The sequence below is a fragment of the Taeniopygia guttata genome, chromosome 9, assembly GCF_048771995.1.
Source record: "Taeniopygia guttata chromosome 9, bTaeGut7.mat, whole genome shotgun sequence".
NCBI lineage: Eukaryota > Metazoa > Chordata > Aves > Passeriformes > Estrildidae > Taeniopygia > Taeniopygia guttata.
Genome location: NC_133034.1, coordinates 17,623,457 through 17,651,283, shown reverse-complemented (window position 1 = coordinate 17,651,283; position 27,827 = coordinate 17,623,457). Strand labels below are relative to the sequence as shown.

At 63.4% G+C, this 27,827-nt stretch overlaps 4 protein-coding genes and 1 long non-coding RNA gene across 10 annotated transcripts; 3 read left to right on the top strand and 2 right to left on the bottom strand.

Moving 5' to 3' along the window:
- Nucleotides 1–1,223: 1,223 nt before the first annotated feature.
- On the top strand, nucleotides 1,224–9,726 carry ECE2 (endothelin converting enzyme 2). 5 transcript variants are annotated; one of them, XR_005981338.2, is made up of 19 exons: nucleotides 1,224–1,610; nucleotides 3,225–3,314; nucleotides 3,691–3,835; nucleotides 4,024–4,239; nucleotides 4,314–4,438; nucleotides 4,583–4,729; nucleotides 4,806–4,871; nucleotides 5,044–5,232; nucleotides 5,635–5,777; nucleotides 5,893–6,007; nucleotides 6,259–6,369; nucleotides 6,561–6,659; nucleotides 6,747–6,824; nucleotides 7,007–7,110; nucleotides 7,409–7,519; nucleotides 7,827–7,894; nucleotides 8,065–8,123; nucleotides 8,503–8,693; nucleotides 8,775–8,870. XR_005981338.2 is itself a non-coding variant. In XM_030280205.4 (19 exons), exons 1-19 carry the CDS (start codon nucleotides 1,569–1,571, stop codon nucleotides 9,169–9,171), a joined length of 2,310 nt encoding a protein of 769 aa, XP_030136065.2. In that variant the 5' UTR covers nucleotides 1,424–1,568; the 3' UTR covers nucleotides 9,172–9,726. The 5 variants fall into 5 exon arrangements, 4 of the variants coding, with proteins under 4 accessions (XP_030136065.2, XP_041574015.2, XP_072789736.1 ...); XM_030280205.4 differs by lacking the exon at nucleotides 8,065–8,123 and adding an exon at nucleotides 8,995–9,726 and having other exon boundaries at nucleotides 1,424–1,610; nucleotides 3,228–3,314; XM_041718081.2 differs by lacking the exon at nucleotides 8,065–8,123 and adding an exon at nucleotides 8,995–9,726 and having other exon boundaries at nucleotides 1,424–1,610.
- Nucleotides 9,435–10,867, bottom strand: LOC140684747 (uncharacterized). The gene is made up of 2 exons (XR_012057474.1): nucleotides 10,746–10,867; nucleotides 9,435–10,208 (listed from the first exon to the last, which is right to left on the bottom strand). It is a non-coding gene; the product is annotated as an uncharacterized lncRNA (long non-coding RNA).
- Nucleotides 10,159–13,167, top strand: LOC105759524 (mitochondrial ubiquitin ligase activator of nfkb 1-A). Of its 2 annotated transcripts, none has more exons than XM_030280218.4 (5): nucleotides 10,159–10,286; nucleotides 10,753–10,890; nucleotides 11,122–11,209; nucleotides 11,290–11,410; nucleotides 12,150–13,167. In XM_030280218.4, exons 1-5 carry the CDS (start codon nucleotides 10,206–10,208, stop codon nucleotides 12,844–12,846), a joined length of 1,125 nt encoding a protein of 374 aa, XP_030136078.4. In that variant the 5' UTR covers nucleotides 10,159–10,205; the 3' UTR covers nucleotides 12,847–13,167. The 2 variants fall into 2 exon arrangements, with proteins under 2 accessions (XP_030136078.4, XP_072789738.1); XM_072933637.1 differs by lacking the exon at nucleotides 10,159–10,286 and adding an exon at nucleotides 10,347–10,501.
- Nucleotides 13,168–18,829: 5,662 nt separating this feature from the next.
- CAMK2N2 (calcium/calmodulin dependent protein kinase II inhibitor 2) lies at nucleotides 18,830–22,835 on the top strand. The gene is made up of 2 exons (XM_041718084.2): nucleotides 18,830–19,107; nucleotides 21,511–22,835. Exons 1-2 carry the CDS (start codon nucleotides 18,939–18,941, stop codon nucleotides 21,579–21,581), a joined length of 240 nt encoding a protein of 79 aa, XP_041574018.1. The 5' UTR covers nucleotides 18,830–18,938; the 3' UTR covers nucleotides 21,582–22,835.
- Nucleotides 22,502–27,812, bottom strand: EEF1AKMT4 (EEF1A lysine methyltransferase 4). The gene is made up of 3 exons (XM_030280224.4): nucleotides 27,641–27,812; nucleotides 26,505–26,788; nucleotides 22,502–24,099 (listed from the first exon to the last, which is right to left on the bottom strand). The coding sequence occupies exons 1-3, from the start codon at nucleotides 27,810–27,812 to the stop codon at nucleotides 23,797–23,799; spliced, it is 759 nt and encodes a 252-aa protein (XP_030136084.4). The 3' UTR covers nucleotides 22,502–23,796.
- Between the last annotated feature and the right edge of the window lie 15 nt (nucleotides 27,813–27,827).

Genomic DNA, 27,827 nt, shown 5'->3' with positions numbered 1-27,827 from the left:
CACTGAAACCGGTACCAACACTGACACTGACACCAGCACTGAAACCGGTACCGGCACTGAAACCGGTACCAACACCGACACTGACACCGGCACTGAAGCCAGTACCAACACTGACACCAGCACCGACATTGACGCTGAAACTGGCACCAATAGCGACACTGAAACCGGTACCGACACTGACACCGGCACCAACACCAACATTGAAACCCACACCGACAATGACACTGACACCGGTACCGACATTGACAATGACACAGACACTGACACGGGCATCGACGCTGATGCTGGCACCAGTGCTGGCACCAGCACTGACCCTGAAACGGTACTGACACTGACACAGCAGTGTTGACACCGACACTGGCACCGACAGTGGCACCGGCACCGGCAGCGGCACCGGCAGCTGGAGACCGGGGGCTCCACACCCTGGCACGGGCAACGCTGCCACCGGAGCCGGGCAAGTGAAGCAGCATTGCTGGCAGGCTCGCTGTGGTCCCCACGTGTCAAAGACACCCGTGGGCAGCCTGGTGCCCCAGCACCTGTGTTCACACACTCCCCTCCATGCTGTGTCCTTGGTTCCACAGTCTGGGCAGGTGGTGCTGCCTTCACCTGTCCCGCCTGGCACCGCGGGAAGCACTTTCACCCCTTGAACAGCAGCACCCCGGGCACCGAGCGGGTGACCTGCGGGGGCACCCTGTCACAGAGATGGTCACACAGGGCTGGGAACTATGGAGGCAGGGTGTGAAGTTGTGCACAGCCCCGGCCTTCTCCTTGCTCACTGCCAAGGCTGCGCACCCCTGGGTGCGTGTGCTGTGGCATGGGCCTAAGGGTGACACCGGGCTGCCGTGCTTTAGGTAGCGGGACGGGGTGTCGGTGCGCTGTGTGCACCCATCCCTGCGCAGGGCGTGCCCGAGTGCCCGAGCAGGACGCGCTGCTGCGGCTGTGCCCCATTACCGGCGGCTGCCGCCGCCAGTGACCGGTACCGGGAGGCGCTGCCGTGCCCCCCCGAGTGCTGAAGACAGGAGCCGGTCCTTGTGTCCCTGTGTGCGTGTGCCGCTGCCTGCTGCGGGCAGTCGGATGTGAGCCCGAGTTCTGCTGCCCGTGCCGGTGAGGGCGCCGGTCCGAGAGCCGGTGACGGTGAGGGAAGCTGCGGCTGCCTTTGCGGCTCCCTCGGGGTTGCAAGCGGCGGTGCCGGTGCCAGATAGCGGTGAAGGTGCCGGTGCGGAGCTCCTCCCGTGCGCACGGCGGTCACCCTGGTGGGGTGGCCAGGCCGAGCGGAGCTGAGCGGTGCGACTGCTCTGGGCACCGGGGTCTCCGCTCCAGCCCCTCCCGGGCCGCCGGCCCCCGTCGCCCCCGCCCGGTGCCTGCGGTTCGAGCGCCGCCGGTCTCAACCCCTGCGGCTCCATCTCACCGGCGCGGCCCCATCTCCACCCGGCCCCGGTGCCGGTGTTGGCGGCAGCGCGGCGCCCGGTGCGGGCCATGGCGGCGGCGGAGGCAGGCGGCGCTGCGGCGGCGGCGGGGGCCCGGCGCGGCCCGGGCGGGGAGCGGAGCTAGGCAGGAGGCGGCCCGGGATGGCCAGGATGAACGTGGCCCTACAGGAGCTTGGACACGCCGTGAGTGCCCGGGGCAGCGGCGCGGGGGCAAGAGGAGGGGGGATGGGGGCACCGGCGAGGGGCTCGGCAAGGGGGACAGGAGGGGGTCGGGGCACAGGAGAGCCCCGGGGCTGGAGAACTCAAGGAGCTGGAAGGGCTGCGGGGGCTTCGGGGAACAGAGGGAGGGAGGGAGGGCGGGGGGGGGGACTGGTGGATTACGGGGGGCGGCAAGAGCCTATGGGATGCAGGGGCTGCGTGGTGCCGGGGCTAAGTGAACTGAGTGGCTAGAGGGTCTCTGTCCCCCATGGTGGAGGAAGAAGGACCCCCTCCAAATCCCTGCCTGGGGTTGGACAGAGGGAACTGGGGTGGGTCAGACATGGCCCCACAAACCCCACTCCACCGAGTATGGTAATGCTGCTCATAGGGTGAGCCCCAAGACAGCACCTCTGGAGGGGGCAGGGGGTCCTGTCCCCATGGGTCTCAGCCCTATAGAGGGGGTAGGAGGAGCCCCAGAAATATGCTTCTGCGTTGAGGATGCTGGAGAGGGGGTGCTGGTTATTGCCCAGGATGGGGACCACTCAGGAGTGGAAAGAAGGATGTTGAGGAGAGGTGGGGTGGTGGGGGGGCCAGGTTGGCCAAGCTCATACAGGATGCTGAGCTATCCTTCCTAATGCCAGCATCTTCCAGGAGCCCGACTCAGTGGGGGGCTCCTGTCATCTCCTGCCAATCCCACCCTCCTGCTGCAGCCCTTGACGATGCCCCCTCCCCATCCCAGCAATGTGGCAGTGGGCAGAGTTGGGCATGAGGCACCCTCCTTGCTTTCCCCTCTGCCCATCATCCATCCCACCCCGGCTCCTTCCATGCCCGTGACACCAGCCCTGCATGCTGGGCATCCACTCTAGTCTGCAGCACAGACTGGAGGGTGAGCTGCAACCCACCCAGGCGTTAACTCTGAAGCCTAAGGATAGCTCACAACCAGCAGCATTGCTGATTCTCTTCCACCAAAGCCTCCAGCATTTTCTTCTAGCTTATCCCCCCCACCAATGTTGCTGGCTCAACTCCACCGCCTCCCTCTTGGCTGAGTCCTCAGCAGCCCTCACGGCTGGATCTGTGCAAGCTGCCTGGCAAGGCCAGGAGAAGGGGGACCCTGCCCTGCTGGCTGGTACACACTGCAGTGCCCCTTCTCCCCTTGCACGCTCTGTCCTCATCCTGGTCACCCCCGGAGCCAGGATGGGGCTGGAAGCACTTCCAGATGTTTCAGACCCGTGCACATCTGCATGGAAAGTTCCAGTCAGGGGAGGAGGGGTGAGACAGCAGTACTAGGAAACCGTTGCTTGGTGACGGGGACCATGTCTCCGTGGCGATGTGTCACCTGTCGGCAGGGCTGATGCCATGGCTATGCAGAGGGATGCTCCGGTGACGGCCCCGAGCCCCTCATTAGCAGCTCTGCCCGTGCTCTCCAGGGCTGGGGACAACCTCTGCGGGAGGCCCAGGCACACTGAGGGGGTCAGGGGCTGCCTCAGCCCCACTGTGTACTCACTGAGCAGGCACTCGGCCCTGCCCTAAGAGCCAGAGGGTGTGGCAGGGCGGGGAACAGCCGCCCCACGCCCTGCCCCAGCCCGCTCCCTCCCTTAGCAGATGCCCAACTACAAGCGTGCCACGCTGCAGGACGAGGAGGGGCCGGAGCCAGCGGGGGATGGCAGCACCTCTCCTGACAGCGTGGAGGTGAGGTCTGCCCCGGCTTCTCCATCCTTCCCCTCTCCATCCTCTCTAGCCCCTGTCCTCACCCTCTGGGGCCTGCCTGCAACCAAGTGGGCAGTGGGAGCAGGGATGGGAGCCAAGCCAGACATGGCTGTCCCCAGGGACGTGCTGGGAGTCAGCCAAAACGCAGCACAGAGTGTGCCTGGACAATCGTCCTTCCCTGTGGCTTGGAGGGGGCTGCCAGCGCCCAACACCAGCTTGCCAGGGCTGGTGGGGAGGGATGCCCTGGTCCTCACCTCCTCATGCAGCCACAGCAGGCACTGGGGAGTGGCGGGGAGGGAAGGGGGGGGCAGTGATGCTCGGCCCCCATGGTGCGATGGCAGGTCCTGCTCCTGCCCAGGTGGGGTTCCGGAAGGGGCCGGGGACGCTGCTGAGCCGCCTGGCCTCGCGCAGCCAGCTGGAGCTGGTGCTGTGTGCCGTCGCCGTCTCCCTGGCCCTGCTGCTCAGCGTCGCCGTCGTCACTCTGGCCATTCAGTACCGCAGAGGTAGGGAGACTTGGCAGCGGCGTCCTCACACCCGGGAGGACACGGGAGGATGAGGAGTGATGGGTCAGCCCAGGGTACCTGCTCCAGGTGCTCTGCCCATCCTGGGGTACAGACAGGGCTTGGCCCCGCTCCGTGCCTCGGTTTCCCCCAGTACACTAGCCCAGCCCCAGGCATGCCTTCCCTGCCAGATCCCTCTCACAGCACGTGCCTGACGGATGCCTGTGTCCGGGTGGCCAGCAAGATCCTGGAGGCCCTGGATACAGAGATGGACCCATGCCAGGATTTCTACCAGTACTCGTGCGGGGGCTGGATTAAGAGGAACCCGCTGCCCAACGGGCGCTCCAAGTGGAGCACCTTCAACAGCATCTGGGACCAGAATCAGGCCATCATGAAGCATCTCCTAGGTGGGCACCAAGGGGTTGCAGACACTGAGGGGGTGACCCCTGTGTCACTGGGGCTGACCCACAGCCTCCCGCAGAAAACGCCACCTTCAACTCCAGCAGCGAGGCAGAGCGGAAGACACAGCGGTACTACCTGTCCTGCCTCAAGGAGCAGAGGATAGAGGAGCTGGGCTCCCAGCCCCTCATGGAGCTCATCGACAAGGTGGGCAGACACCCACACGTGAGCTGAGCTGTCAGGGCTCGGCCCAGCACACCTCCTGCTCAGCTCTTCATGTAACTGGGGAGGGAGTAGACCTTGGGGATGCACCCCATCCCTACTTGAGGTGCTGGGTCTGTCTGCTGGCAGATCGGGGGATGGAACATCACTGGCTCCTGGAACCAAACCAGCTTCATGGAGGTACTCAAGAGTGTGTCAGGCACATACCGGGCAACCCCTTTCTTCACGGTGTATGTGGGTGCGGACTCCAAGAGCTCCAACAGCAACATCATCCAGGTTGGCACCTTGGCCCCCAGGGGTGGCAGACACCAGGGGACACCAGAATGTCTATGCTGCCCCTCTCTCCCCACAGGTGGACCAGTCGGGGCTTTTCCTCCCATCCCGGGATTACTATCTGAACAAGACTGCCAACGAGAGGGTGAGGCTGGGTGCTGGGCATGCTGCCAACAGCAGTCAGGGGAAACCCATGGAAATGGTGTGTGAGCAGCACTGGGACACACCTGGCATCTCCATCCAGCCTGTTGGATGCCCACCCCAGGGAGGTGGAATGAGCTGTGGTTGGCACTGAGGCAGGGCTTGGGGTTCCACAGGTTCTGGCAGCTTACCTGGACTACATGGTGGAGCTGGGCACGCTGCTGGGGGGCACCCCGGAGCCCACCCGCCTCCAGATGCAGCAGGTGCTGGACTTTGAAACCCAGCTGGCCAACATCACCGTGCCCCAGGCTGAGCGGCGGGACGACGAGAAGATCTACCACAAGATGAGCATCGCCGAGCTGCAGGTGGGCATGGCCCAGAGGAGAGCAGGTGGGCAGGGAGACCCTTCTGGGACATATGGGCACTTGTCCAGAGGGCATCAAGGGGTCTGTGCCCATTGTGTCCTCACTCTGGGACACTCTGGGCAGCCCCATCTGCTGTGGGACATACACTGGGTGTTGAAGAATAGTGCCCATCCCCTCAGTTGTTACTTTTTGGGGGAAGCTGCCCCCTCATATTGTGGGGTCCAGGGGCCCTTCCTTATCCTGCAGCATTAAGAGCAGCAGGAGGGGTGCAGAGAAGGATCTGGAGCAGTGAAGGACCTTGGGTCCTTCCCAGAAAACGCAGCTCCTGCCCCAGGAGATCCCCTCCATGCCGAGCAGGATGCAGCAGAGCCAATCCAAGCCACATTCCTGTGTCCCCTCCAGCTGCTGGCCCCTGCCATTGACTGGCTGGATTACCTTTCCTATGCCCTGGCCCCACTGGAGCTGGCGGACACGGAGCCTGTGGTGGTGTATGGAGACACCTACCTTCAGCAGGTCTCTGACCTCATCAATGACACTGACAGGAGGTGAGGCTCCTTCATATCCCTGGCTGTGGCCCCCATGGCAGGGACACATTTTGGGCTCATCAGTGTCTTGAAGTCGTAGACTGTGGTGAGCTGCAGCATCTCTCTGCCCCCACAGCATCCTGAATAACTACCTGATCTGGAACCTGGTGCAGAAGACAGCCTCCAGTCTGGACCAGCGCTTCGAGACAGCCCAGGAGAGGCTGCTGGAGACACTTTATGGCACCAGGAAGGTAACGGAGGGCCCTGGGATCAGACTCTCCACACTCAGCCTGGAAGCAGCCAGGACCTCCTCTGTCCTTCAGATGCCCTTGGGATGCTAAGACCTGGATGCTTCAGTGGGATGCCAGGGATTATCTTTTGGGATGGGGGTTTTGCTGCTGCCTGTTTCCCCTATGATGAAGAGGCAGAGCCAGGCTAAGTGAAGACAGGGGAGCAGGGGAGTGGGCTGAGGGTTTCATGGACCCTCATCTTGCTCCCACAGTCCTGCACACCCCGCTGGCAAACCTGCATCTCCAACACGGATGACACGCTGGGCTTTGCGCTGGGCTCCCTCTTCGTCAAAGCCACCTTTGACCGGGACAGCAAGGCCATCGTGAGAATACTTCTGTCCCCATCCCCTCCCCTCACCATCCACAGGAATCCCAATTCCACCCAAGCCCCAGGGCTGGAAGGCAGGGAGCTGGAAAATGAGGCCCCTAGCCCTGGGGAGTTTGTAGCCTGTCCACCCTGTCCCCTCCGAGGCATTGTGGGGGGTAGGGGACCTTCATTCCCTCCCTTCCCCAGGCTGAGGAGATGATCAGCGAGATCCGTGCAGCCTTCGAGGTATCCCTGGACCAGCTGGACTGGATGGATGAGAAGACCAGGCAGGCTGCAAAGGAGAAGGTGACCCCAGGGAGGGAAGGGGATGGGAAACCTCACCCTATCCATATAAGCCCCCCAGTCTCACTGCTGGGGCCTCTCCCCATGCAGGCAGATGCCATCTACGACATGATTGGCTTCCCTGACTTCATTCTGGACAACAAGGAGCTGGATGATGTCTATGATGGGGTAAGGGGCACCTGCCTTGTGGGGAAGAAGCTTGGTCATGCCAAGCTTGGGGGGGCCTCATTGTCGAGTGATGTCCCTATTTGGGACGTTATGCAAAGCCACCCAAGTACTGAGATCATCCTGGCCAGGGTGTGGGGAAACACCCCAGTGGACCTGTCCTCATCCCTCCTCTTCCTCACCAGTACGAGGTCTCTGAGGACTCCTTCTTCCAAAACATGCTCAACTTCTACAACTTCTCTGCCAAAGTGATGGCCGACCAACTCCGGAAACCTCCCAACCGCGACCAGTAAGGGGTGGGCTTGGTGGGGAGGAGGGGAGGATGTGATTCTGGGTCCTGGATGGCGCTGGCTCGGTGGGGACGAGGTCACCCTCATGGGGTAGCACGGCACTGTAGGTCACCTGTGGTAGCACAGGTCACCTGTGGTAGCTGTGGCTTATCCCCAGGCAAGGTCCTTGGTAACATGACAGGGGCAAAAGTGTCAACCTTGGGCAGGGCCCGTGGTGGGCAGTGGCACAGGAGGTTGCTGGGGCTGGGGTGAGAGGGACGCACCCCTGCCTGTACCTGTCCCACCTCCCTGCCCCAGGTGGAGCATGACCCCACAGACTGTCAATGCCTATTACCTGCCCACCAAGAACGGGATCGTCTTTCCTGCTGGGATCCTCCAGGCTCCCTTCTACGCCCGCAACCACCCCAAGTGAGTCTGGCATGGGGGGCACCTCATGGAGCCATGGGTTGGATCAGGGCCAGCATGCCACAGAGCCCCCCCGCCACAGTCACAAATAAAAGCCCTGAAGAGCTTGAGTGCCCCTCAAGGCTTTACATCCTGCAGTCAAGACAGCCTGAGTCCCCTAAGGGCCAGCAGTGTCCCCAACAGGAGTGATTCTCAGCTGGGTCCCAGCTGGAGCAGAGTTTCATTGGGTGTCCAGACAGAGATGGGGTGGGCTGCAATGGCTTCATTAACACATCCTGTACTTACATGGTTCTTTCCCATGGCCTCACAGAGCCCTTAATTTTGGTGGCATCGGTGTGGTGATGGGGCACGAGTTGACCCACGCATTTGATGACCAAGGTGAGAGTCTAGAGGCAGTGCTGGCCCCGACCCCTGTCACCTTCCTGTCCCCCCCCAGCCCCTGCCCCTGGTGTGGGGAAGAGGTGCACAGGGGTCCCGCTTTGCCATCCATTGCATCATGTGTGCTCGTGCCCCCCTGGCCACCCCCTTCTATCGTCCTGTCTCCCCAGGTGGCACCTGCCGATACCTTCCCCCGGCTTCTCTGTGCAGCTTTCGCTCCATCTGCTTGGTGAGGACACAGTGTCTGCAGCCCCAGTCCCCTTCTCATCCTCTTCCCTCCAGGGCATGGGATGGGTACCTCTCGCATCCACTTTGCTTTGCACCTTCACCACAGCCCCGGAGCCGACATGGGGTCAATGAGGGAATTTAGGGTCACAGATCTGGGCTGGGTTAGTGAGAATGCACTGGGGGATGCCTGGGGACCCAAGTGCATGGCTGGGGGACACCTTCTCCCCTGGGCATGGACCCAAGGTGCCAGGTCCCCCTGGCATCCCGCAGTGCCCATTTCCCCACCACACCCCATTCTGCTTCGGGAACCCCTGCAGCAGAGGGGCTGCAGTGGGACGGCTTCCTCTGGTCCCACCCCAACCCACGGCTCGGTCCTGCAGGACGGGAATATGACAAAGAGGGAAACCTGCGGCCATGGTGGCAGAACTCCTCCCTGGAGGCCTTCAAGAACCGCACGGCGTGCATGACGGAGCAGTACGGCCGCTACACCGTCCACAGCGAGAAGGTCAACGGGCGGCAGACACTGGGCGAGAACATCGCCGACAACGGCGGGCTGAAGGCAGCCTACAACGTGAGTGCCGCCATCCGGAGGGGACAAGAACCCCCGTGCCCGTCTGTCCCTTCCCGGAGCTTCAGGCCAGCTCTCCCGCAGGCTTACAAGTCCTGGCTGCAGAAGAACGGGGAGGAGAAACGCCTGCCAGCCCTGGGGCTCACCAACCACCAACTCTTCTTCGTGGGCTTTGCGCAGGTATGGCGGAGCAAGGCGATGGGCTTCCCGTCCCTCCCTGGCCGCTCGGAGCCACCCCACAGCTCCGCATCCCGCAGCGGGGGATGCTCTGCCCGCATCCCTGAGGCTGCTCCCGCTCCGGCAGGTGTGGTGCTCCGTCCGCACGCCCGAGAGCTCCCACGAAGGGCTGGTGACCGACCCCCACAGCCCCGACAAGTATCGTGTCATCGGCACCCTCAGCAACTCCCGGGACTTTGTCGAACACTTCGGCTGCCCCCTGGGCTCCCCCATGAACCCCGGCAAGCACTGTGAGGTGTGGTAGGGACGGGGAGGGTGCTGGGGACAGAGGGGACGGTACTCTGCTGTGCTCCCCCTCCCCAGACCTCAGTGGCTGCCGGAGCTGGCCACGGGCAGAGAGCAGTCCCCATCCTGTGCTCGCACTGCACACCCCACCTCTGCGCCCTCCCCGGCACACACGGCCCCACACCAGGCACCCACCGCAGCCCCATCCACGGCTCGGGGCTGGACACGGCCGGCAGAGAGGCTGTAGCATCCCCAAAACGCAGTTCTGCCCCCCAGCCCCGATGTGCTTGAGTCGGGCACAGCTCAGCGAGCCCTGCGCTGCGTCCCCCCCTCAGGCGGGCAGGTCAGAGCGGGGCCGGGGCAGCACCAGAGCCGCCATCCCCCCGCTCCTGCCCCCACCCTGATGGAGGCTGGGGCCGCCCGGCTCCGCGCGTCCCTTGTCCCCCGCCACTCCAGCTTGGCTTCCCCATCCACCTCTGCTGGGACCAGCGGGCGGCAGCGGGGACGCTGGTGCCTTCAGCTGTGGGTGGCTGTCGCCGAGTTTATTTAACGATTAAAAGCAGTTTCCACTTACTGCAGCAGCTCCGGGTCCTTGGCGGTGCCGGGGCGGGGGGAGAGGTGGGATCTGAACGCTGTGGGGGGACTCCAGGGCTGGGGGCGCGGGGGAGGTGAGACATGCCGAGGGAGGGGAGCGGGGGATGAGGCGTCTGGCTGGAATTCCCTGATGAGGGGAGCAGGGGTGTGGGGAAGAACACAGCGAGGCTGGTGGGCACGAGTCAGAACCGCGGGAGTCCCCGCTAAAGCCCAGCCCGGGGGTCCCGCTGCTTCCAGCGCGGCTGATCCCAGCCTGCCCCGAGCCCGCACTCGGAGCTTCCAGGGCCCGGTCCCGCCCCGCACAGCGCGGCCGCACGCCGGGCTGTGCCGAACTCCCGGTACCGGGACCCCGCGGGACCCATCGCCCGCGGACACGGGCGCTCGCAAGGGCTGCTGGGAGTCGTGGTTCTGCCCACGGACGACACAGGCCGTGACGGGAGCTGTAGTTCAGCGTGAGGGATGCTGGGAGGGGTAGTTCGGTTACGCCGGGCCCCGCGCCTCACCGCCAGGGTTGAACTACATTTCCCAGCAAGGAGCGCGGTAGGGACAGGGTCCGGGCCTGGGCGCCTCGGGGGTACGGGGGCATCGGGGCGGCGGGGCCGGGCCGGGACCGAACCGGGGGCTGAGCCGGGACAGACCGGGGGCCGGACCCGGGGGGAAGCCTGGGCCAGGCCCCGGGCTGCGTCACGGGTGTTGGGGCTCGGCCCGATCCCGGGTGCGGCGCCGCCTCTGCTGGGCCCGGGATGTGGAGCCGGGTACCGGGCACCTGTGGGTGCTGGAGGTGAACTGCCCCCGCTGGGGCCGGGGACAGGCTTGGCCCTGGGGCGGCAGAGCCTGGGGACAGGGGCAGAGGAGCATCCCTGCCTTGGGGTCCGGGGCAATGAGACAAAGTGCCGCCTTGGGGACAGGGACCCAGGGACACCCCTGCCTGCAGAACAGGGGCAGTGGGATGTCCCTGTCGTGGGTGACACGGCCCCATTCCCCAGACAACGTGCTCACCTTGCAGGCATTGTTGCCCAAGCCTGGCACCATGGACAGACCCATCACTCCGGGGGAGCTGCTGTGTCTGGGCTCCAGCCTCGCCTTCTCTGGCCTCTTCTACTACCTGTACAGGAGGAAAGCCAGAGTCGTGACACGCATACAGGTAGCCCTGTCTCTTAGATGCTCTTTCCTGCCCACTGTCTCTTCCCTACTGCCCTCCATGCTTTGATTTGGGTGCACACACTGATGTCTGCAGCCTGCTCCATCCCCTGGTGACTTCATGACATGCAGAATTGAGCAGGCCACATCCTGCCAGAGATCTCCACAGAGGCATTCTTGGCCTGCTCACTGCCCTGTCGCTGCCCAAGCTCACACTCAGTCCATGCTTTTCCAGGAGGCCCCCAAGCTCCAGGTCGATGACAATTTGCCAGCCCTGGTGTCTGCAGCTGAGGGGCGGTGCCTGCCTTATGTTGCCCTGGAAGGTAAGGACACCCTGTGGCCCTGCACAAGGGACAAGGGCCAGGATTTCCTCTTTTGGCCATGACACATCCCTTGTCCTTAGGCATAGTGCTGCCAGCCCAGGCTGCACTGACCAGCCACTACCATGAGGGGTTGCAGGGCGTGATCCAGAAACTGCTGCTGAAGGAGCATCGACTGATCTGGAACAGCTTGGCCGGAAGCTGGTGAGTGATGGGAAGGGACTGCAGGAGGGGGCTTGCAGCAGCGAGTCCAGGCCCCGTTGTCTGGGGCCGTGTGAGAGGCAGAAAATAACTTGGTTAAAGACTTTAGTCCCTATCTTAGCTTAGCACTGAGAGCTCAGAGCTTCTCTTGTGTTGTGGCCAGCAGGAACAGGGCAGTGATCATCCCCTGGTACTCAGCACTGGTGTCCAGTTCTGGGTTCCTCAAGTCAGGAAGGCCACTGAGCTGCTGGAGCAAGTCCAGAGAAGGGCAGCAGAGATGGTGAAGGGCTGGAGCACACATCTGATGAAGAGCAGCTGAGGGAGCTGGGGATGTTTAGCCTGGAGGAGACTCTGGGGTGGCCTTAATTGCTCTCTCCAACCCCCTGAAAGGAGTCTGTAGCCAGGTGGTGATCAGCCTCTTCTCCCAGGCAGCCAGTGACAAGAGGAGAGGAAATGGCCTCGAGCTGTGCCAGGGGAGGTTTTGGTTAGACATTAGGAAGAACTCCTTCACATAGAGGATGATTAGACATTGGAATGAGCTGTCCAGGGAGCAAGAGGCTTCACTACCAAGGAGGCAGTGGAGCTGACATCCTTGGAGGTATTTAAGGCAACACTGGACATGGCATTTAGTGCCATGGTCTGGTTGACAGGCTGATACTCAGTCGTAGGTTGAACAGATGATCTCAGAGGTCAGCCTAACTGATCGTGTGATCCCCCACACCCCAACCCTCTGCACTTGCAGGAGCGAGAGCGAGCGGGTGCTCTCAGAGCAGATCTACACCGTCCCCTTCCTGCTGGCCTCGCCAGGCCCTGAGGCAGCCACGCAGGTGAGTGTGGAGAGCCCACTGCAAGCCGTGTGCCTGCCCCTGGAGATGGTGTACGAGCGCTTCCAGCAGCCATCCCACGGCTTCCGCAACCTGCTGGGCCAGTACCTGATCGGGGAGAAGCCCAAGGGCATCCTGGAGACCGAGGAGATGCTGCGGGTGGGGGCTGGGCTGACGGGCATCGGGGAGCTGTCCCTGCACCCCGACGGCTCCCTGCACCTCCAGCCGCCGGCCCAGGGAGGCGAGTTTTTCCTGTGCCTGGGGGACTGGCAGACGGTGCTGTCGGAGCTGGAGTCGGCCAGCGGGCTCTGGAAGGGGGCAGCGCTGCTGTGCGCGGCAGCGGGGCTGGCAGTGCTGCTGCACGCCCTGTGCCGCGCCTACCGCCGCTCCCGCCCCAGGCAGCGGCAGCAGGACAAGGAGCCGGACGGGGAGGAGGTCGGTGACCGGGCAGCCGAGGACTCGTGCGTGGTCTGCCTGTCACAGCCCCGCGAGTGCGTCCTCCTGGGCTGCGGCCACATCTGCTGCTGCTTCCGCTGCTTCCAAGCCTTGCCCACCCGCCTCTGCCCCATCTGCCGGGGACCCATTGACCGCGTGGTGCCCCTCTACCAGGCCTGAGAGCACCTGGCGGTGCCCAGGGAGGTGCCAAGCCTGGAGCCTGCAGAAATCTCAGCTGTCTCCTCGTGTGCAGCTGGGCAATTCCTTTTGGGAGGGAGGGGTCTTGGTGTGCCCTTCAGTTTGTTTTGGGGAAGAGGGGAGTCACAGCCTCCTCATCCTCCCTTGGTCTGCCAGAAGGAGCCCCCTAAACATGAGGCTTGGGGAATATCTACACAAAGCCTGAGCTGAGGAGCTGAGACCCCAACCCCACACTGGGGCACTACTTTGGCTGCCAGCTATTGGACTTGTGTCTCTTTCTGAGCCATGACCTCCCAAAAGCCACGCAGGACTTCTCTCTTGTGATTTTTTTTCCAGTGTGTGGATTTATGGGGAGGATTATGAGGGCAAGACCAGGGCTAGTGGGACACAGCAGGCACAGTGGAGTGGCAGAGATCCAAACCCCTGCCCCGACCCACTGCAGTGACATACCTTGGTGCCACCTTTGTCCTGCCACCCAAATCCATGTGCCTACAGCCACTGCCCAGATGACACTGGGGACACCCAGGGGCTGGCAGTGATGAGTCCCTTTGCCAGCTGCTTTATCACCAAGACGGGAGAACAGCTTTAGGGTACCACAGAACCTGCCCTCAGGTCCAGCCCCACTGCACCCGGCTTTCCTGCTGACTTGCAGTGGTGCGTGGAGTGATAAAGCCAAGGAGCTGAGCTTGGCCTCACCTCTTCCTTTGCGCCATTAAGCTGGGGGCTGGGTGGGTGCTGAGAGCCAAGGCTCTCCCCTTGGAGGGGTGGGCACCACTGCCTCCCCTCCTTCCTCATCCAAGGAGCTGGCCCAGGCTCACAGTGGAGCCCAGGTGCATCTCCTCCAGATGCAGCCCTGGGTGGGGGGTGGCAGGACACACAGGACCGTTGCCAAGGTGATTGTGCTCCTCGGGTCTCCATGGCAACTGCTCCCCTGGACTGCTCCCCATCACTGCCTGGCTGCAGTTGCCCAGGCAACCCACGGGCTCTCCTGGCTCCTGCAGCTTTGGGGCACCCAGGGTTTGGGGGTGGGGGACAGTGCTGGCAGGCCACTGTCAGCCAGGCAGCAGTGTTGGGATTGGAGGGGAGGATGTGCCCCCTCCCCAGGGCAGTGGCCACAATTGCAACGGGGCTGGGAGCTTGCCTGGGGCAAAGGTACCTTGGCAGGGTTGCCCCCAGGACTCACAACCAGGCAGGAGGCCCCCTGGTACCCACATGCATTTTTGGGGTGGGGATGTATGGGGGAGTTCTCTTCCCCCACCCCACCTTTTTCTCAGCCCGGCCTCTTCCCTGGGCTGCAGAGTGAGCAATGGGGCCCAGATTTCCCCCCTCACCCCCCCAGCATCGGGCATCCCTCCCGCAGCAGGAGGGATTTCGGGAAGGAGATAAATACCAGATGGGAGAGGGCCGGGCTGCCAGGAACACACTCCCTGCACGCCAAGAGCTGCTGGCGCCAGTGGGCGCGTGGGCCGGGGAGGGCGGGGGGTGCCCCTGCTCCCCAGGACTGCTCACCTCGTTCCCCAGGGCCCAGCAGCCAGACAAGAATTGGACAATTAGAGAGGGGTCTGCACCGTCCCACTCCCCTTTGCCCCCAGAGGTGCCCAGGGCAGGGAACACATCCCTTGTGCTGGTGGCTCAGAGGAGGCTGCCACCCCCTGGTGCTGGGGCACAGCCTGACTCCAGCCCCACCGGGGAGGCCACGGCCCAGCAGTGGCCTGGCTGCAGACCCACTGCCAGTCCTGCCTGGTACGGCTCCGGGCAGCAGCATGACTCACCCGCTCAGCTCCACCAACCAGAGCGTGCCGTGCCAAACGCGGCACGGGCTGGCACAGGGGCTAGCACAGGGGATGGCACAGGGGCTGGCACAGGGGCTGGCACAGGGGCTGGCCAGCCACGCTGCAGTGCCCGCATCCCCAGACAAACCCGCTGTGTGCCTCCCATGGGCATTTGGTCGGGAGAAGGACAGTGGGCACCTCACAGTGCCTGGGCCGAGCACTGCCCAGCCTCCCTCTGTATCACACAGGCCACGCATCCTGACAGCTGCCTCCTCACACCCACGGGGTGCCCCTGTGTGCCAGCCCGTGCCCATGGCCTCCACCCGCTCCCCCAGGGCCGCCAGCCCGCTCCGCCTGCCTCCCTGTCTGTTGTCATGGTGACCAGATATGTGGTGACAGGCGAGGATGGAGCCTCACACCCCAGCAGGGCTGTTTGCCCAGCAGGGTTGGCTGCCCCCCCTTCCTGCTCTTCCCCTGTCACCCCCGGCTCGGCAGGGGACCCTCCGTGAAGCCCCTGCCCCAGGCAGTGTGCTGGGGGTGCTCCATCTGCTCAGATGGCAGGATCGCAGCTGTGTCCCAGGCAGCTCATGTGAGGAATGGGGACAGCGCCATCCTCCTTCCACCTGCGCTGACAGGGCACCCCCATCTCAAAGCCAGGCTGTGCACAGACACACAAACTCATCTCGGTAATGACAACCTGTCTTTCTTCCCAGGGGGAGACACTGTCCCTCCAGGGACAGCCTCATCTTCCCACAGCAGCAGCTGCAGGAGCAGCAGCAGATGAGGAGCATGCCACTCCTGCACACTTGCCCTGGGCTCACCCACAGGACAGCTGCCAAGCAGGACACCTGTCCCCTAACATCTCTGCCCTGTGGTGACAGTGTTCACTGCAACCATTGTCTCACAAGGTCATCCCCCTGCCAGTACCCAGCCCAGTGTTTGTCTCTGCTCCCCCAGAACACCTGGACTGTGGCACAGGCGGTGCACAAAGTGGCATCCCCATCTGGACCGTGGCTACCGAGAGCCAGCAGCAACAGCCAGGGACGGGCACGTCCCCAACCTTACCGGTGACATAGTCCCTCGTGCTGGGATGGAGACTCAGGGAGAGCATCAGTGCCAACAGCAGGCACTCAGTGAGGCCCCCAGTGGCTGCCACTGCTGTGAAACAGAAGTGCCATTTCACGTTTTTTGGCAGGGCTGGAAGCAACACAGATGGAGGCACCCGCGCTGGCCTCCTGGCATGCCTTGGCAGCCCCCAGCTCTGTGGCACCAGCCCCAGGTGATAGCACTACCTCCCACAGTGCAGCAGGGAAAGCCCTGGCTCCTGTGGCTGATGCTTCCTGCTTCCTTTCAGCTCCCTGACATCCAGTCCCTGCCTGCCAGGATAGCGACCCCATTCCTGCCAGCCTTGGCCTGGAAGGGAGTGCCTGGTGGTTCCCAGCTCCAGCTGCCCGGGGTCCCTGCAGAGCATGGGCAGGACGTGCTCCACCACAAGCCACTTGCACACACACAGGGTGATTTTCCACCATAAAACCACTTGAACCATCAGTGACTGCAGGAAAAGCTCTCACCTCCATCACAGCACTTGGACCAGGCCCCCGAATTCCCACGAGGGTGCAGGGCTCAGGGGCAGTATCCAGGTGTGGAGCTGGGGCACGGCAGGGACTAGTGAGCTCCCAGAGCATCACCCAAGCGTGGGTGATGCAGCACAACCTCTACTGCCAGCCCCACGGCAGCTGGTCTGCTGCTGTGCCTCCTACCCAGCTCCATATCCACCAGGGGCATGCATGGCTGGCCTCCAGCCCTTGCATCATCCCCAAGGTGTCCCAGCTCAGGGGCTGCTGCCCAGGTTTAAGGAGCCAGGGCAGGAAGAACACCCTGCTTCCCACCCCCACAGCCGCTTCTTTCCGGTGGAGTTGGCTTTGTGTTGGACAAAAGGCTGCAAAGGAAGCAAGAAAGGAGATTACGTGGCTGCTAAAAGACGAATAAGGAAGGTGGGATGAGAGCCAGGGGAAGGAGGGTGCTCATCTGGCTCACCAGGGGGAATGCTACATGCAATGGCAGAGGATGAGGGGGGTCTATTATGCACCCCATTACCAACCCACTCACATTCAGGTCCTTGGTACCTTCCCCTGCTACTCAGGGATGCGTGACAAGCAGCACCCTTGGGGAACCAGAGACTAGAGCTGTCCCAAGGAGATGCAGAGCCCAGAGCCACAGCATTGCCCTGTCCCACCCACAGCCCAGCTGTGCTGGCACAAATCCAACCCTCCTCCTGCCTGGGATGGGCACATGCTCCTTCCCACACCCCAAATCCCAGGCAGCCCCACAGAGCTGCCCCTCACTCCATAGCCAAGTCAAGTAGCTCCCCCAGGTGTGAGGCATTGTACAGATACAGGTGTGGGATATGTGGGGCCATTCCCAGGGTGACCCCTTTCCAGCCTCTCCCCAGCAGCCTGCCAGGCTGGAAACCCTCCTGGAGTGCTGCACCGGTGCCACTCACATCCCACACAGCCCATCTGCTCCTCTGTCACTCACCCCCGGCCCCGCGCGTGCCACGGGCTGCCTGTCCCTGCCCACGGGCAGTGGCACGTGGGCTCAGCAACGGGAAAAGCAGGCCACATCTCAGCGTGGGCCTCTTGCCTATTTTCCCAGGCACTTTTCACAGGAGCAGAAGCTTTCACATGAAAAAGTTCAAGCTGGTTCCCCAGCAAAGGCATGAATAAAAGAATTGCCTTGCCAGGAGAGCAGGTACCACTGCCCCGACCTGGCTCTGGTAGGGGACAGCGGGGACCGATATTCTGCAGATCCAGACACAAAGGTAAAAGCATGGCTGAGCCTTCCCAAAATAGAAGAACCTGCCTGCCGTTATGGACCAGCCTAGCTGATGCTCTCCTGCAGCACCTTTCAACAAGATCTCAGACTATGGAGATGCTGGAACAACAAGATGGACCACAGGGCTGTCTGGAAAACGCCACTCTCACCCTGTCAAGATATTCTCACGGGGCTGTGGGCTGGCATGAATGAAGTGCCATTTCCATTCAGGGATCTGGATTTGCTGCCAACCCAGAACCTCCATATGAGCAGCAGGACATGGATATGAGGGAACAGCAGGAACCAGACTGCTCCAAGCCAGGATTGTCCTCTCCAGCCAGCCATAGCCCTGCTGCTGTCACCATCATTCCAAGATCCAGGGGTCATGGCCGTACCCACGGTTCACTCAAGAAGCACCAACTTTATCCTGAGCTTAAATAGCCCCCCCAGCTGCCCCAGGTGACCTGAATGGGGGAGGTCCTGGGTGAGGCTGCTCAGAACCACCAAGGCCAATTAATCAACCACCAGTTAATGCAATCACTGCCCTGGCAGTCAACAACTAGGAGGAAAGATCCAGGGTGGGTCTGGGGTAGAGGTGTGTAGATACAAATGGAGCTCTGGGGGGACACTGATATCACCCCTGCTGCCCCATCTCAGGTCCCCACAGGGGATAGCCCTTCCCCTTTTCCACAGAGAGCCCCCAGGGAAGGGTCAGTGGGACAAGGGGTGTCTGAGGGCACAGTCCCCACATTGCCCCACCTACAGACACCTGCAGAATTACACCTGTGCGCCCCTGCATTCCTGCAGAGATACAGAATAGGAGGATGTGTACAAACACATGCACACGTGGGGGCCCAGAGGACTGGCAGGGCTTGAGGCAGGACTGGTGTGGCTGCCAGGGGGAATCCCAGCACTGAATGGGGCTACAGGAGTGGGTGCCTGGATGGGTGTTGGGCAAGGGACCCAAGCGAGGGGCTGAGGTAGACCCAGGGTGGGAGCTGGCCTGGAATCCTGAGGGTTGAGCTTTCCGGTCTGTGGGGTGCTGGGGGACTGGAGCAGGGTGTTGGGGCTCCGTTTGACATCTCTGCACGCCAGGGGAGGGCCCAGCTGTGTCTGGTGGTCCTCAGCTGTCTGACCCTGTGACAAGGGTTCACCTCTCCGTAGGGGCACCCCGTGGTTGGGGGCACCCCTGAGCAGAGGGAAAGGCCGTGCCGGGGAGGGGGGATCGCTGTGCTCGGGGGCTGCCGGTAGGGTCTCCATCCCAGGCGGGCGGTCCCGGGGCACCGTCCGCGGGGCTCCCCCGTCCCTGTCCTGGCCGGGCCGGGCCGGGCCGCGGCGCTCCGGAGCCGCCCCCCGCCGGGGGGGTCCCCGCTCCCCCCGGATGCATGACTTCATCCTTCCGCCCGGGTTTCCTCCCCGCCGCCGCCGCCGCCGCCGCAGACCGGCTCCCGGCTCGGCGCGGCGCGGCTCGGCCCGCTCGGCCCCGCCATGTCGCAGGTGCTGCCCTACGGCGAGGACAAGGTGGGCCGCTACGGCGCCGAGCCCGAGGCGGGGGAGCTGCCCTTCAGCTGCCGCCTGCAGGACACCAACGCCTTCTTCGGGGGCAACCAGGGCAAGCGGCCCCCCAAGCTGGGACAGATCGGCCGCGCCAAGAGAGGTACCGCCGACCCCCGCTCTGCCCCCCCAACCCCGCCTCAGCCCCGGGACCCCCGCATCTGCCCTTCGGCATCATCCCCGGCTTTGTCCCGGGACCCTCGGATCTGCCCTGCAGCATCCCCGGCATCCCTGCTGCTGACTCCTGCATCCCCGGCACTGCCCCACGGCATTCCCGAGACCCCCGGATCTGTCCTTTTAAGCCTGGTGCTGACTCCTGCAACCGCGGCACTGCCCCACGGCATCCTCGGAACCCCCACATCTGTCCTGCAACGTCCCCGGCACTGCCTCCTGTATCCCTGACGCTGCCCCACGGCATCCCCGGGACCCCCGCATCCGTCCTTGCATTCCCGGCTCTGCCCTGGAATCCCCGGCTCTGCCCTGCAGCGTCCCCGGATCTGCCCTGCAGCATCCCCGGCACTGCCCCCCGGCATCCCCGGCACCTTCCCGTAGCAGCCCCAGGATCCAGGATCCTGCCCTTGCTTCCCCGGCGTTCCCGGCACTGGGCAGTGCATCCCTGGCACCCCCAATATCGCCTCACGAGATCCCCAGACTCCCGATTCAGCCTTTGTATTTCCAGTTCTGCCCCATGGCAGCCCCTGTCTCTGCCCTGCAACATCCCCAGCGCTGCCCCACTGCATTCCTGCGACTCCCGGCTCTGCCTTGCATCCCCAGCACTGTCCCCTGCCACCTCTGGCACTGCCTCCAGCATCCCCAGAATCTCCCATGTCTGCCCTACATCAGCTCCAGCACTGTCCCCCGGCAACCCTGAGCCTCCCCAGCTCTGTGACTGACACCCGCCCCCAAAACCACAGGCTCCCCCATCCCCTGCTACAGACACCACACTGTTCCCCCGCTGCTGCCCTGCAACAGCCCCCGCCTCATCCCGGGACTACCCCCGGGATTACCCTGCAGCATCCCTGGGGCTGCCCCTGGGACTATCCCCCAGCACCTCCGCGAGTGCCCCTGGGACCCCTCGGAACTGCTCCCCAGCCCCCCAGGACTGCCCCTTCTCATTCTTACAAACAAGCCTGTACCCGAGGGTCACCAGAACAGCCCTCCCAGTCCCTCTCCTCTCTCCCTTCACATTTCTGCCTGCCGCAGAGACCACCAGCAGCCTCTGGCCACGCTGATCAGCAGATCCCCCCCGCATTTGCTGTCCCCCAGGGCTCCGTGAGCACAGCTGTGTCCTGCCCCCCCGTATTTTACCTCCTGCTGCAGAGACCCCAGCAGCATCTCCAGCAGCATCTCCCCTGCTTCCATCAGACCCAAAGAACTGCCCCCCTCTCCTGCCTGCACCCTGATCTGTCACCATTGATCCTTCCCAATGCCTTGGGGACCCTTAAAAATGGCCCCCACTTTTCCTGAAGCCCCAATCCCACCTGCTTGGGGGTCCTGTGTAGACAAACACCCTTCCTTTAGCTGCAGGGGTAAGGAGGGAGGGGAGAGTTCCCCCCAAGCTCAAATACACCCCAGCCCCACGGGGGTGAGCGCTGCCTGCTCCACTGCCCCCTTTTGCAGTGGTGGAGGCTGGGTCTAGCAGCACCCCCTGGGCTGATGGGGGGATGCTTCTCCTTCGGTGGTGTTGGGGGGGGTCCCTCTGCTCTCACAGTGATTCTGGCGATGGATGTGGGGGGTGGGATCTGGTTAATCCACCCCCAGGAGGGTGATGGAGGGATTACTGACCACCCAGCAGTGATATTGGGGTGGGGGTCTGCCCTCCACCCCCGGAGTGATGTTGATAGGAGGTACCTGCCCAGCCGGCCGTGGTGTGGGGTAGGGGGAAGGTGTGTGTGTAGCTCCCTGGTGATGCTAACGGGGGTCTGCCCAGCCTCCCACCGCTGCTGCTGGGGAGAGGGCTGCCAGTGGGTGATGCTGGGGGGGGGTCTCTCTGGAAGGTGAGATGACAGGGGGCTGTTCAGCCCCATGGTGATGCTGATGGGGGTTCGTGCAGCCCGCCATGCTAGTGGGGGGCTGTCCGGCTCCCCCGCCAGCGGTGCCGATGCTGAGGGTGGGTGTCCTGCGCAGCGGGTGATGCTGGTGGGGGTCTGGCTGCCACCCCCGCCGAGCAGGCGGTGCTCCCCCCGCTGGGTCATTACCCATTCCAGTCCTGTTGCTCTCATCAGCGCCTGCCGCAGAGAGGAGGGGGGGTCCTTCCTGGTCTATTCCTGCCCCCCCTTCCCTAATCACCCATCCAGAGGCAGCCGCTGGCTGCAGGGGGGATGCTGCCCCTACCCAAGCCAGGCAGGGGGGTGATCCCCCACCCTTCACCCCGACTGTACCCACCTGAACCCCCTTTGCCCGGCTGCCCGGCACCCGGGGGCACACCTGGAGCCCGAAGGGGGTAGAGAGAGAGGGGCAGAGACTGTCGCGTCCCCTCGCCCACGCGCCCCCCCTGTCCCCGCAGTGGTGATCGAGGATGACCGGATAGACGAGGTGCTCAAGGGCATGACGGAGAAGTCGCCGCCGGGGGTGTAAGCCGGGACCCGCCGCCAGGACCGCCGGCCGAGCCCCGCTCCAGCTCCAGCCCGCCGCCCCGCATGTGGCTGGACCGCCGACCAGGAGGGGGAGGCCATGCCCGCTGTCCCCCCCGGCCCGGGGGGGGGCCCTGCAGCCACCACCACCCCCCCCCGAGCCATGCACTTTACCCCTCCGCCTCCCCCGGGGCCGGGACAAGCCGCCGAGCCCCCCACCCTGGGCGAAGACCCCCCCCTCCCCGGGGAAGGGGTCCAGCCCCCCGCTCCGCGGCGCGTCCCCCCAATCCTCCTTGGCGGAGGGTCCCCGAATTCCGGGGCGACCCGGCCCCATGAGCTGGGGGGGGAGCGCTGCTGTCCAGAGACATTTTTTGCTCCATCGTTTTTTGCATGAGCTTGGTGGCCCGGGCGGCCGGCCCGGGGGCCGAGGGTCAGCCCCACCACTCCGGCACGCTTCTTTTTAAACAGAAACTCCTCATATTTGTATTTTTATATCCGAATCTTTGTTAAAAACGATCTGCTGACGTTGAGATGTCAAAGTAACTGCATCGAGAAAACAAACGAAAACAACCGACCAACCAACAACAAAAAAAAAAAGGTTCATATTTTTTTCCATAAGAAAAAAAAGACAAAAAAAGAAGAAAAAAACGAGGGCAAAAATTAAAGGGGGGCGAGAGTGATGGAGGGAGCATGAGGAAAGCCACAGGAGGAGGGAGGGGAGCAGGGACCCCTGGCCCGACCCCCCCGCTGGCAGGCAGCGGGAGCACCAGAGGCTTTGGCAGCATCACCGGCCCTGCAGTTCCTTCCCGGCAGAACCGGGGCAGAGCCCACCGGGGCCAGCTGCAGGTGCCAGGGGGGTCCCAGCACTGCCCCTCGCTCGAGGGTGGTGGGGTCAGGGGAGAGTGGGGAGGGCAGGGACCGGCCTGAGTCGTTGTTTTTAATTTTGTACTTTAATTTAATTTTATTTTTTAAGAAGCTTCTCGGGGGGTTCTGATGTGCATGAGAAACTTGTCATCTTTTTCAATAACCTACGAGTGGCATTTATGGAGACAACGACGCAAAAAAAAAAACCAAAAAAACACAAAAAAACCCAAAAAAAACAAACAAAAAACTGAGGAAAAAAAGAAAAAAAAAAGAAAAAAAAAGATACTTGTGTCATGATGTTCTACGAATGATCCATTGTAAATTTAAATGCCATTTTTCACTGTACTGGTGAACTAAATGCAATGAATAAAATACATTCATGTACCCAGGTGAAGCCGGCAGCTGCCTGCTCCTTTCTGTCCCTTCCTCGTGCCAGTTGGTTTTGGGGTGCCTGTGGGATGGGGTGGCATGGCCAGGATGGGGACTTACCCCAGAGCCCTTTGCTGGCTCCTGGTGCAGGGGGAGCCGCTGGCTGACCCACTTACACCTTCTGCCTGAAATAGCAGCCCAGCAGCTTGTGCCTCTGTGGTGTCACCGCCAGCCAGCCCAGGACGGGTCCCTTTTGCCCACCCCAGGGGGAGTTGGTGCCCAAAGAGCCTCTGGGGACACTGCCAGTGGCACCCACGTGTCACCGTGCTGCTGGCCCCAGGCACAGGGGGACACAGCCAGGCGTGTGCGGCACACCGGGATTGTGTGGCACACCACAGGCAGGAGTGGGGAGGGATGGGGAAAGAAGCAGATGTGCTGCCCTTCCAGCCCTGTGGCACCACCTGCCCCGTGCTGGTACCCCCACTACTTGGGGGGGTGACAAGGACAAGAATACAGTGCCCTTGCACCCCCCTGTGGCCAGGGAAGCTGGGGCAGGGGTCCTGGTGCAGGATGGGGTGGGGGGTGGAGCAGTGGGCACCCCCAATTCTGCCCCTATACCCAGTGCCAGCGCCCCCATTGTGCCCTCAGCCCAGCTGTCTGTGCCAAGGGGAAGGGATGGGGGACAGGGAGCCACTCCCTGCAAGATGGATGGGTGAAATTAAACCCGATTTGGTTTCATTACTGGCTGCAAAGCCTGGAATCCTGGCTGCTCTCCAGCTCAGCAAGGAAAGGCCAGGGAGGGGGCACAGAACCACCAGAGCATCCCTGTGCCCCTCAGAGGAGGCCAAGTATCCCCCTCTTTGCTCCCATTACCCACATCACTGGGCACCTTGCAGGGGGGTGGAGCGGTTCCCTGTCTCCCACCTGTGAGGATGGAGCATCTCAAGGCTTTGTTGGGTGGGGGGAGGCTGGGAAAGCCCCCTGGGTCACAGCTGGATGGCAAGCAGATAGTCCTCGTCGTCGTCCGGGGGCGCGGGGGGCGGTGGTGGGGCGGGGGGCGGGGGGGGCTGGTGCAGGCGGCGCCCCAGGGCCACATCCCGGGGGTCCAGGGGCTGCCCCTTGCGCATGACGTAGAGGAAGTAGTGGAAGGCGCCGGCGTCACCGTCCCCACAGGCAGCGTGGCGCAGGGACCAGCCAAAGGCCTCCTGGGCATAGTGGGGCTTGCGGAAGTGGGGCTGGGCGAAGGTGATGGAGATGAAGCAGCCCCCTGGGCGCAGCACCCGGCTCACCTGCGTCAGGAAAACCCCCAGGATGGGGTAGGGGAACGCAGTGAGGTTCACTCCTTTGGCTCCCTTCCCAGGGACCCCATCACCATCTGCCAAAGACCCTTCCCAGCCTTTCCCATCACAGCTCTCCCAAAGACCCTTCCCAGCCTTTCCCACCACAGCCCCAAATCTCTTGTCCTAACCTTGACCCCCCGGGTCTAACCTGTCCCCAAACCACTCACAGGTGGGGCTATCAGGAACAGGGGTCCCCCACGCTCCACCTCTCCCTGCCACCCCAAAACTCTTCATTCCCACCCATAGCAGACAGCATAAAAACCCAATCCTGGCATGGGAAAAGCTTCATCCTTTTGAGCACAGGCTCTCCCCGCTAGCACAGCATGGGATACCCACCCACCCACCCCTCCCCAGACCACCCAGTACTACCACCAACACCCAGAATCAGAGGGGGATGCGGGGGGTGTTTGATGGGAAAGGACTCAACCCTTTTAATCACCATTTTCTCCCTGCTGGAATTAAGCCCCGCTAACAGGATGGAAAAGAACATCAATTTTCCTGCTTGGCTTTATCCAATGTCAAAAGGCTTTTACGGCCAGTGCCCGCGTGCTCAGCATGCAAAGGCGATGCCCAGGGCGGGCGGGCGTCCAGCCCCCTCCCCGGCACCCTGCCCCAGGCGGGGACACCCCCAGCCCCCCCCGGCAAGGGCAGAGAGTCACCGCTGCAGGGGACAGGGCTGGAGGCCAAGTGGGGGGTTTCCCGAGCTCTGTTTAATCCTGCTGGGAAGCTCCAGCTGGGGAGTTCTGGCTGGGGCCAGCGGAGGGGACAGGCAGCCTGTGTGTCCTCCCCTGCTGTGGCGGTGGCTTTCCAACCAAACCTTACCGGTTTTGGCCAGGAAAAGGGGAAGGCAGGTCCCTACATCCCTCTCTGGGCACTTGGCTCAGTATCCCTCCTGCTAAACGTTTGAAAATCTGCCCTGGGAAGACCCTACAGCTTCCCAACCCACGGGAGGGGAGGGGGGTCCCCGGAGGTGGGGGCAGGCAGGGATCTCCGGCTGGAAGTGAGCGAGGCATCCCGCATGTCCACATCCCATCCCTGTTAATAGAGCAATAATGGCCGTTGCTTAGAGACGAGCGCAGGAAACCTTCCCCGCCGTCAGCAGGAGCAGGGGGGCCAAGGGGGCCGCTTCCCGCTCCCGCCACACCCGCTGTCCCCAGCTGGCTGGGACAGGGTGTCCCTGGGGTGTCCCCACAGGCAGGGTGGATTTTCAGGTTCTTACATGCCCCCAGGGAGAGGCTGGGAACCTCCCAGTGAAGCAGGATGGCGGTGGGAAGGGAGGTACCACGGACAGACCCCTCTGGAGGGACCTCCAAAACAGGGAGCAAGTGGGAACACCCAGCGAATCCCCCCGGGGATGAGGACAGCAGGCTGCGGGTGGAAGCTGGTACCCAGCGATGCTGGGGGAGGGCAGGGATTGAGCAGAGGATTAAAAAGGGAAAACAAAAAAAGGGAAAATTAAATCCCTGCCGTTTGGCAAAATGACAAGGACAGGCAGCAGCGCTGGCAAGGAGGGCAGGGCACGGATAGCGAGCACAGCCCCACTGCCCTGCTGGGGGTTGCACTCCCTCACAGGCTCAGCCAGGCAAGGGAAGACTGGGAGAGTTGTCAACAGCCATGAGCAGCCTTGCAGCACCCCGTGCCTGCAACCCCGGGGTGCCAGGGAGGTGCAGCAATTAATTACCCTGGCAGTTATTCCCGCAGGGTGGGAGAGGCTGCCAGGACCCGCACCCCGCGCCAGGACAGGCTCAATCCTGTCCCGACGCTGCCTATTAACGGGGCCCTGAGGCATCACCGTCCCCGTGGCAACGCCACGGCCCTGTCGATGCTGATGGGAGTTGCCATGGCAACACCAGACCAGATGATGGGGACCCCGGCAAGGCGATCGAAGCTGGGGCGGGGGTGTGAGGGGCAGAGCTCTCACAGCCCCGCGGTCATCACCTTGCCCTGGGCTGGCAGGGCCACCTCGGTGTGTCCCCCTAGGTCCCCTGCAGCCACCCGCAAAGGACGGGGCCAATTTTTCCTGCCAACTCTTTGTATTTAGCATGCAAATAAAGAGAGGGGTCATCCACTTCTCCAGCAGGACCCAGGCACACATCCTGCTCCATCCACCTCCCCGGGGAGGAAATGATGGGCTGTAAGAGGGGGCAGTCTCCCACTCCCAGGACTGCTGGGAGCTCCCCAGGTGCCCCCTTGCAACATAGCTGAGCAGGCAGCAGCAGCTGGCAGGACAGAAACACCGGCTGGGGCACTCACAGGGACGCAAGGTGATGAGGAGGCACCCAGCACCTTCCCCCACCCCAAATGGGGATGGGGTCCACCCTCTGCACCCCTACTCAGGTCCCCCCAGCCCGTACCTCTGCCAGCACCCGGCGCATCGCAGCGGCTGCCTGGGGCGAGACGTCCCAGGGGTCGGTTTCCTCCACCATCAGCACGTCCAGGGTGCCCTTCTCCAGCACCACGTCGAAGGAGGCGTCGGGGAAGGCGAGGGCGCGGATGTCCATGACGGCCCAGCGCAGGCCGGGGCAGGAGGCGTAGCGGGCGCGCATGGCCGCGATGCAGGCGGGCGAGAAGTCGATGCTGGTGACGTCGGTGTAGCCCAACTCGTGCAGGTCGTGGCTCAGGGCGCTGTTGCCACAGCCTGTGTGGGGCACAGCTCACACAGGGCTCGGGGTGCCCTTGGGGGTGCTGGCACCCCAGCTCTGCTCCTGCAGTCTGGGGGAGGGTGCGGGTGGGCTGGGGCTGCTGGAGAGGGGCAGGTCATGGCTTTGGTGCCCGATAGTGAGTGTTGGGCTACTCATTAATTACCCCTGTCCTGCCAGGTGGTGCTTTGGGCTCCTATCCTGGGGCAGCCCTGCACACCTGAGCCACTCACCATGGGGTGGGGTGAGTGGGGAGGCTGGAGGCAGGAGAGAGGCAGAGGGCGTTCCCAGTTATCCCTCCCGGTGCGCTGTGGGGCAGGAGCCGGCCCTGGTCCCAAGAGCTTGCTGGATAACTCCAGTGGGAACTTAGGGAACTTCGGCGGGGTTTAACTGGGTGCAATGGCGAGAGGGATGGAAAAACTGGTGTCTCAACAGGACACGGGGAGAGCCGCCCTACCAAGCGGGGGCTCCTCTCGGAGCCGCTCCACCGGGGCTCGGCCGCTCACCGGGGGGGCCGAGGGGGATCTCGGGGAGGGGGGCGGATTTGGGGGCTATTAAGCGCAGCTGGCAGCGGCTGATCCGCTAACAGGATCGGTGATTATACCCCCTTAATCCTGCCGGCGGATCAGACCGCAGGTGGGATTACGGGGCGGTTGTACCCGCCGCTGTCCCACAGCGCCGCCGGCGCCGGGGCCGCCCCGCCGGGCCGGGCTGCGCGCAGCTCCCGGTACCGGCCCGGTGCCACACCGCCCCCTGGCGGCCAGCGCCAGCGCATCCACCGGCGGGGCCCTGAGCCCCGCCCACCCGCCCTCCGCCGGGCACACCGGGCACGCCGGGCACGGGGCACGTACCGAGGACGAGGATGCGGTCACCGGGGCGCAGCTCGGGCTCCAGCTGCGGGAGAAACCGGGAGAGCCCCCCCAGCCACTCGCGGGTCTCGGCGCCCTCCCGCCGGTACAGCGCGTCCCAGAACCGGCGCCGCCCGTACCGGGGCGGGGCGGCGGGAGCGCGCCGCCGCTCCATGCCCGGGAGCGGGGC

Coding starts and splice junctions, on each gene's coding strand:
- EEF1AKMT4 (XM_030280224.4), bottom strand. CDS start 27,812: ATGGAGCGGCGGCGCGCTCCCGCCGCCCCGCCCCGGTACGGGCGGCGC. Junction 26,789..27,640: donor TGACCGCATCCTCGTCCTCG/GTACGTGCCCCG, acceptor TGCCCCACACAG/GCTGTGGCAACAGCGCCCTG. Junction 24,100..26,504: donor TGCGCCGGGTGCTGGCAGAG/GTACGGGCTGGG, acceptor TTCCTGACGCAG/GTGAGCCGGGTGCTGCGCCC.
- ECE2 (XM_041718081.2), top strand. CDS start 1,569: ATGGCCAGGATGAACGTGGCCCTACAGGAGCTTGGACACGCC. Junction 8,694..8,774: donor GGCTGAAGGCAGCCTACAAC/GTGAGTGCCGCC, acceptor GCTCTCCCGCAG/GCTTACAAGTCCTGGCTGCA. Junction 8,871..8,994: donor TCTTCGTGGGCTTTGCGCAG/GTATGGCGGAGC, acceptor CCGCTCCGGCAG/GTGTGGTGCTCCGTCCGCAC.
- CAMK2N2 (XM_041718084.2), top strand. CDS start 18,939: ATGTCGCAGGTGCTGCCCTACGGCGAGGACAAGGTGGGCCGCTACGGC. Junction 19,108..21,510: donor GATCGGCCGCGCCAAGAGAG/GTACCGCCGACC, acceptor CTGTCCCCGCAG/TGGTGATCGAGGATGACCGG.
- LOC105759524 (XM_030280218.4), top strand. CDS start 10,206: ATGCTGGGAGGGGTAGTTCGGTTACGCCGGGCCCCGCGCCTCACCGCC. Junction 11,210..11,289: donor GCCTTATGTTGCCCTGGAAG/GTAAGGACACCC, acceptor CCTTGTCCTTAG/GCATAGTGCTGCCAGCCCAG. Junction 11,411..12,149: donor AACAGCTTGGCCGGAAGCTG/GTGAGTGATGGG, acceptor CTGCACTTGCAG/GAGCGAGAGCGAGCGGGTGC.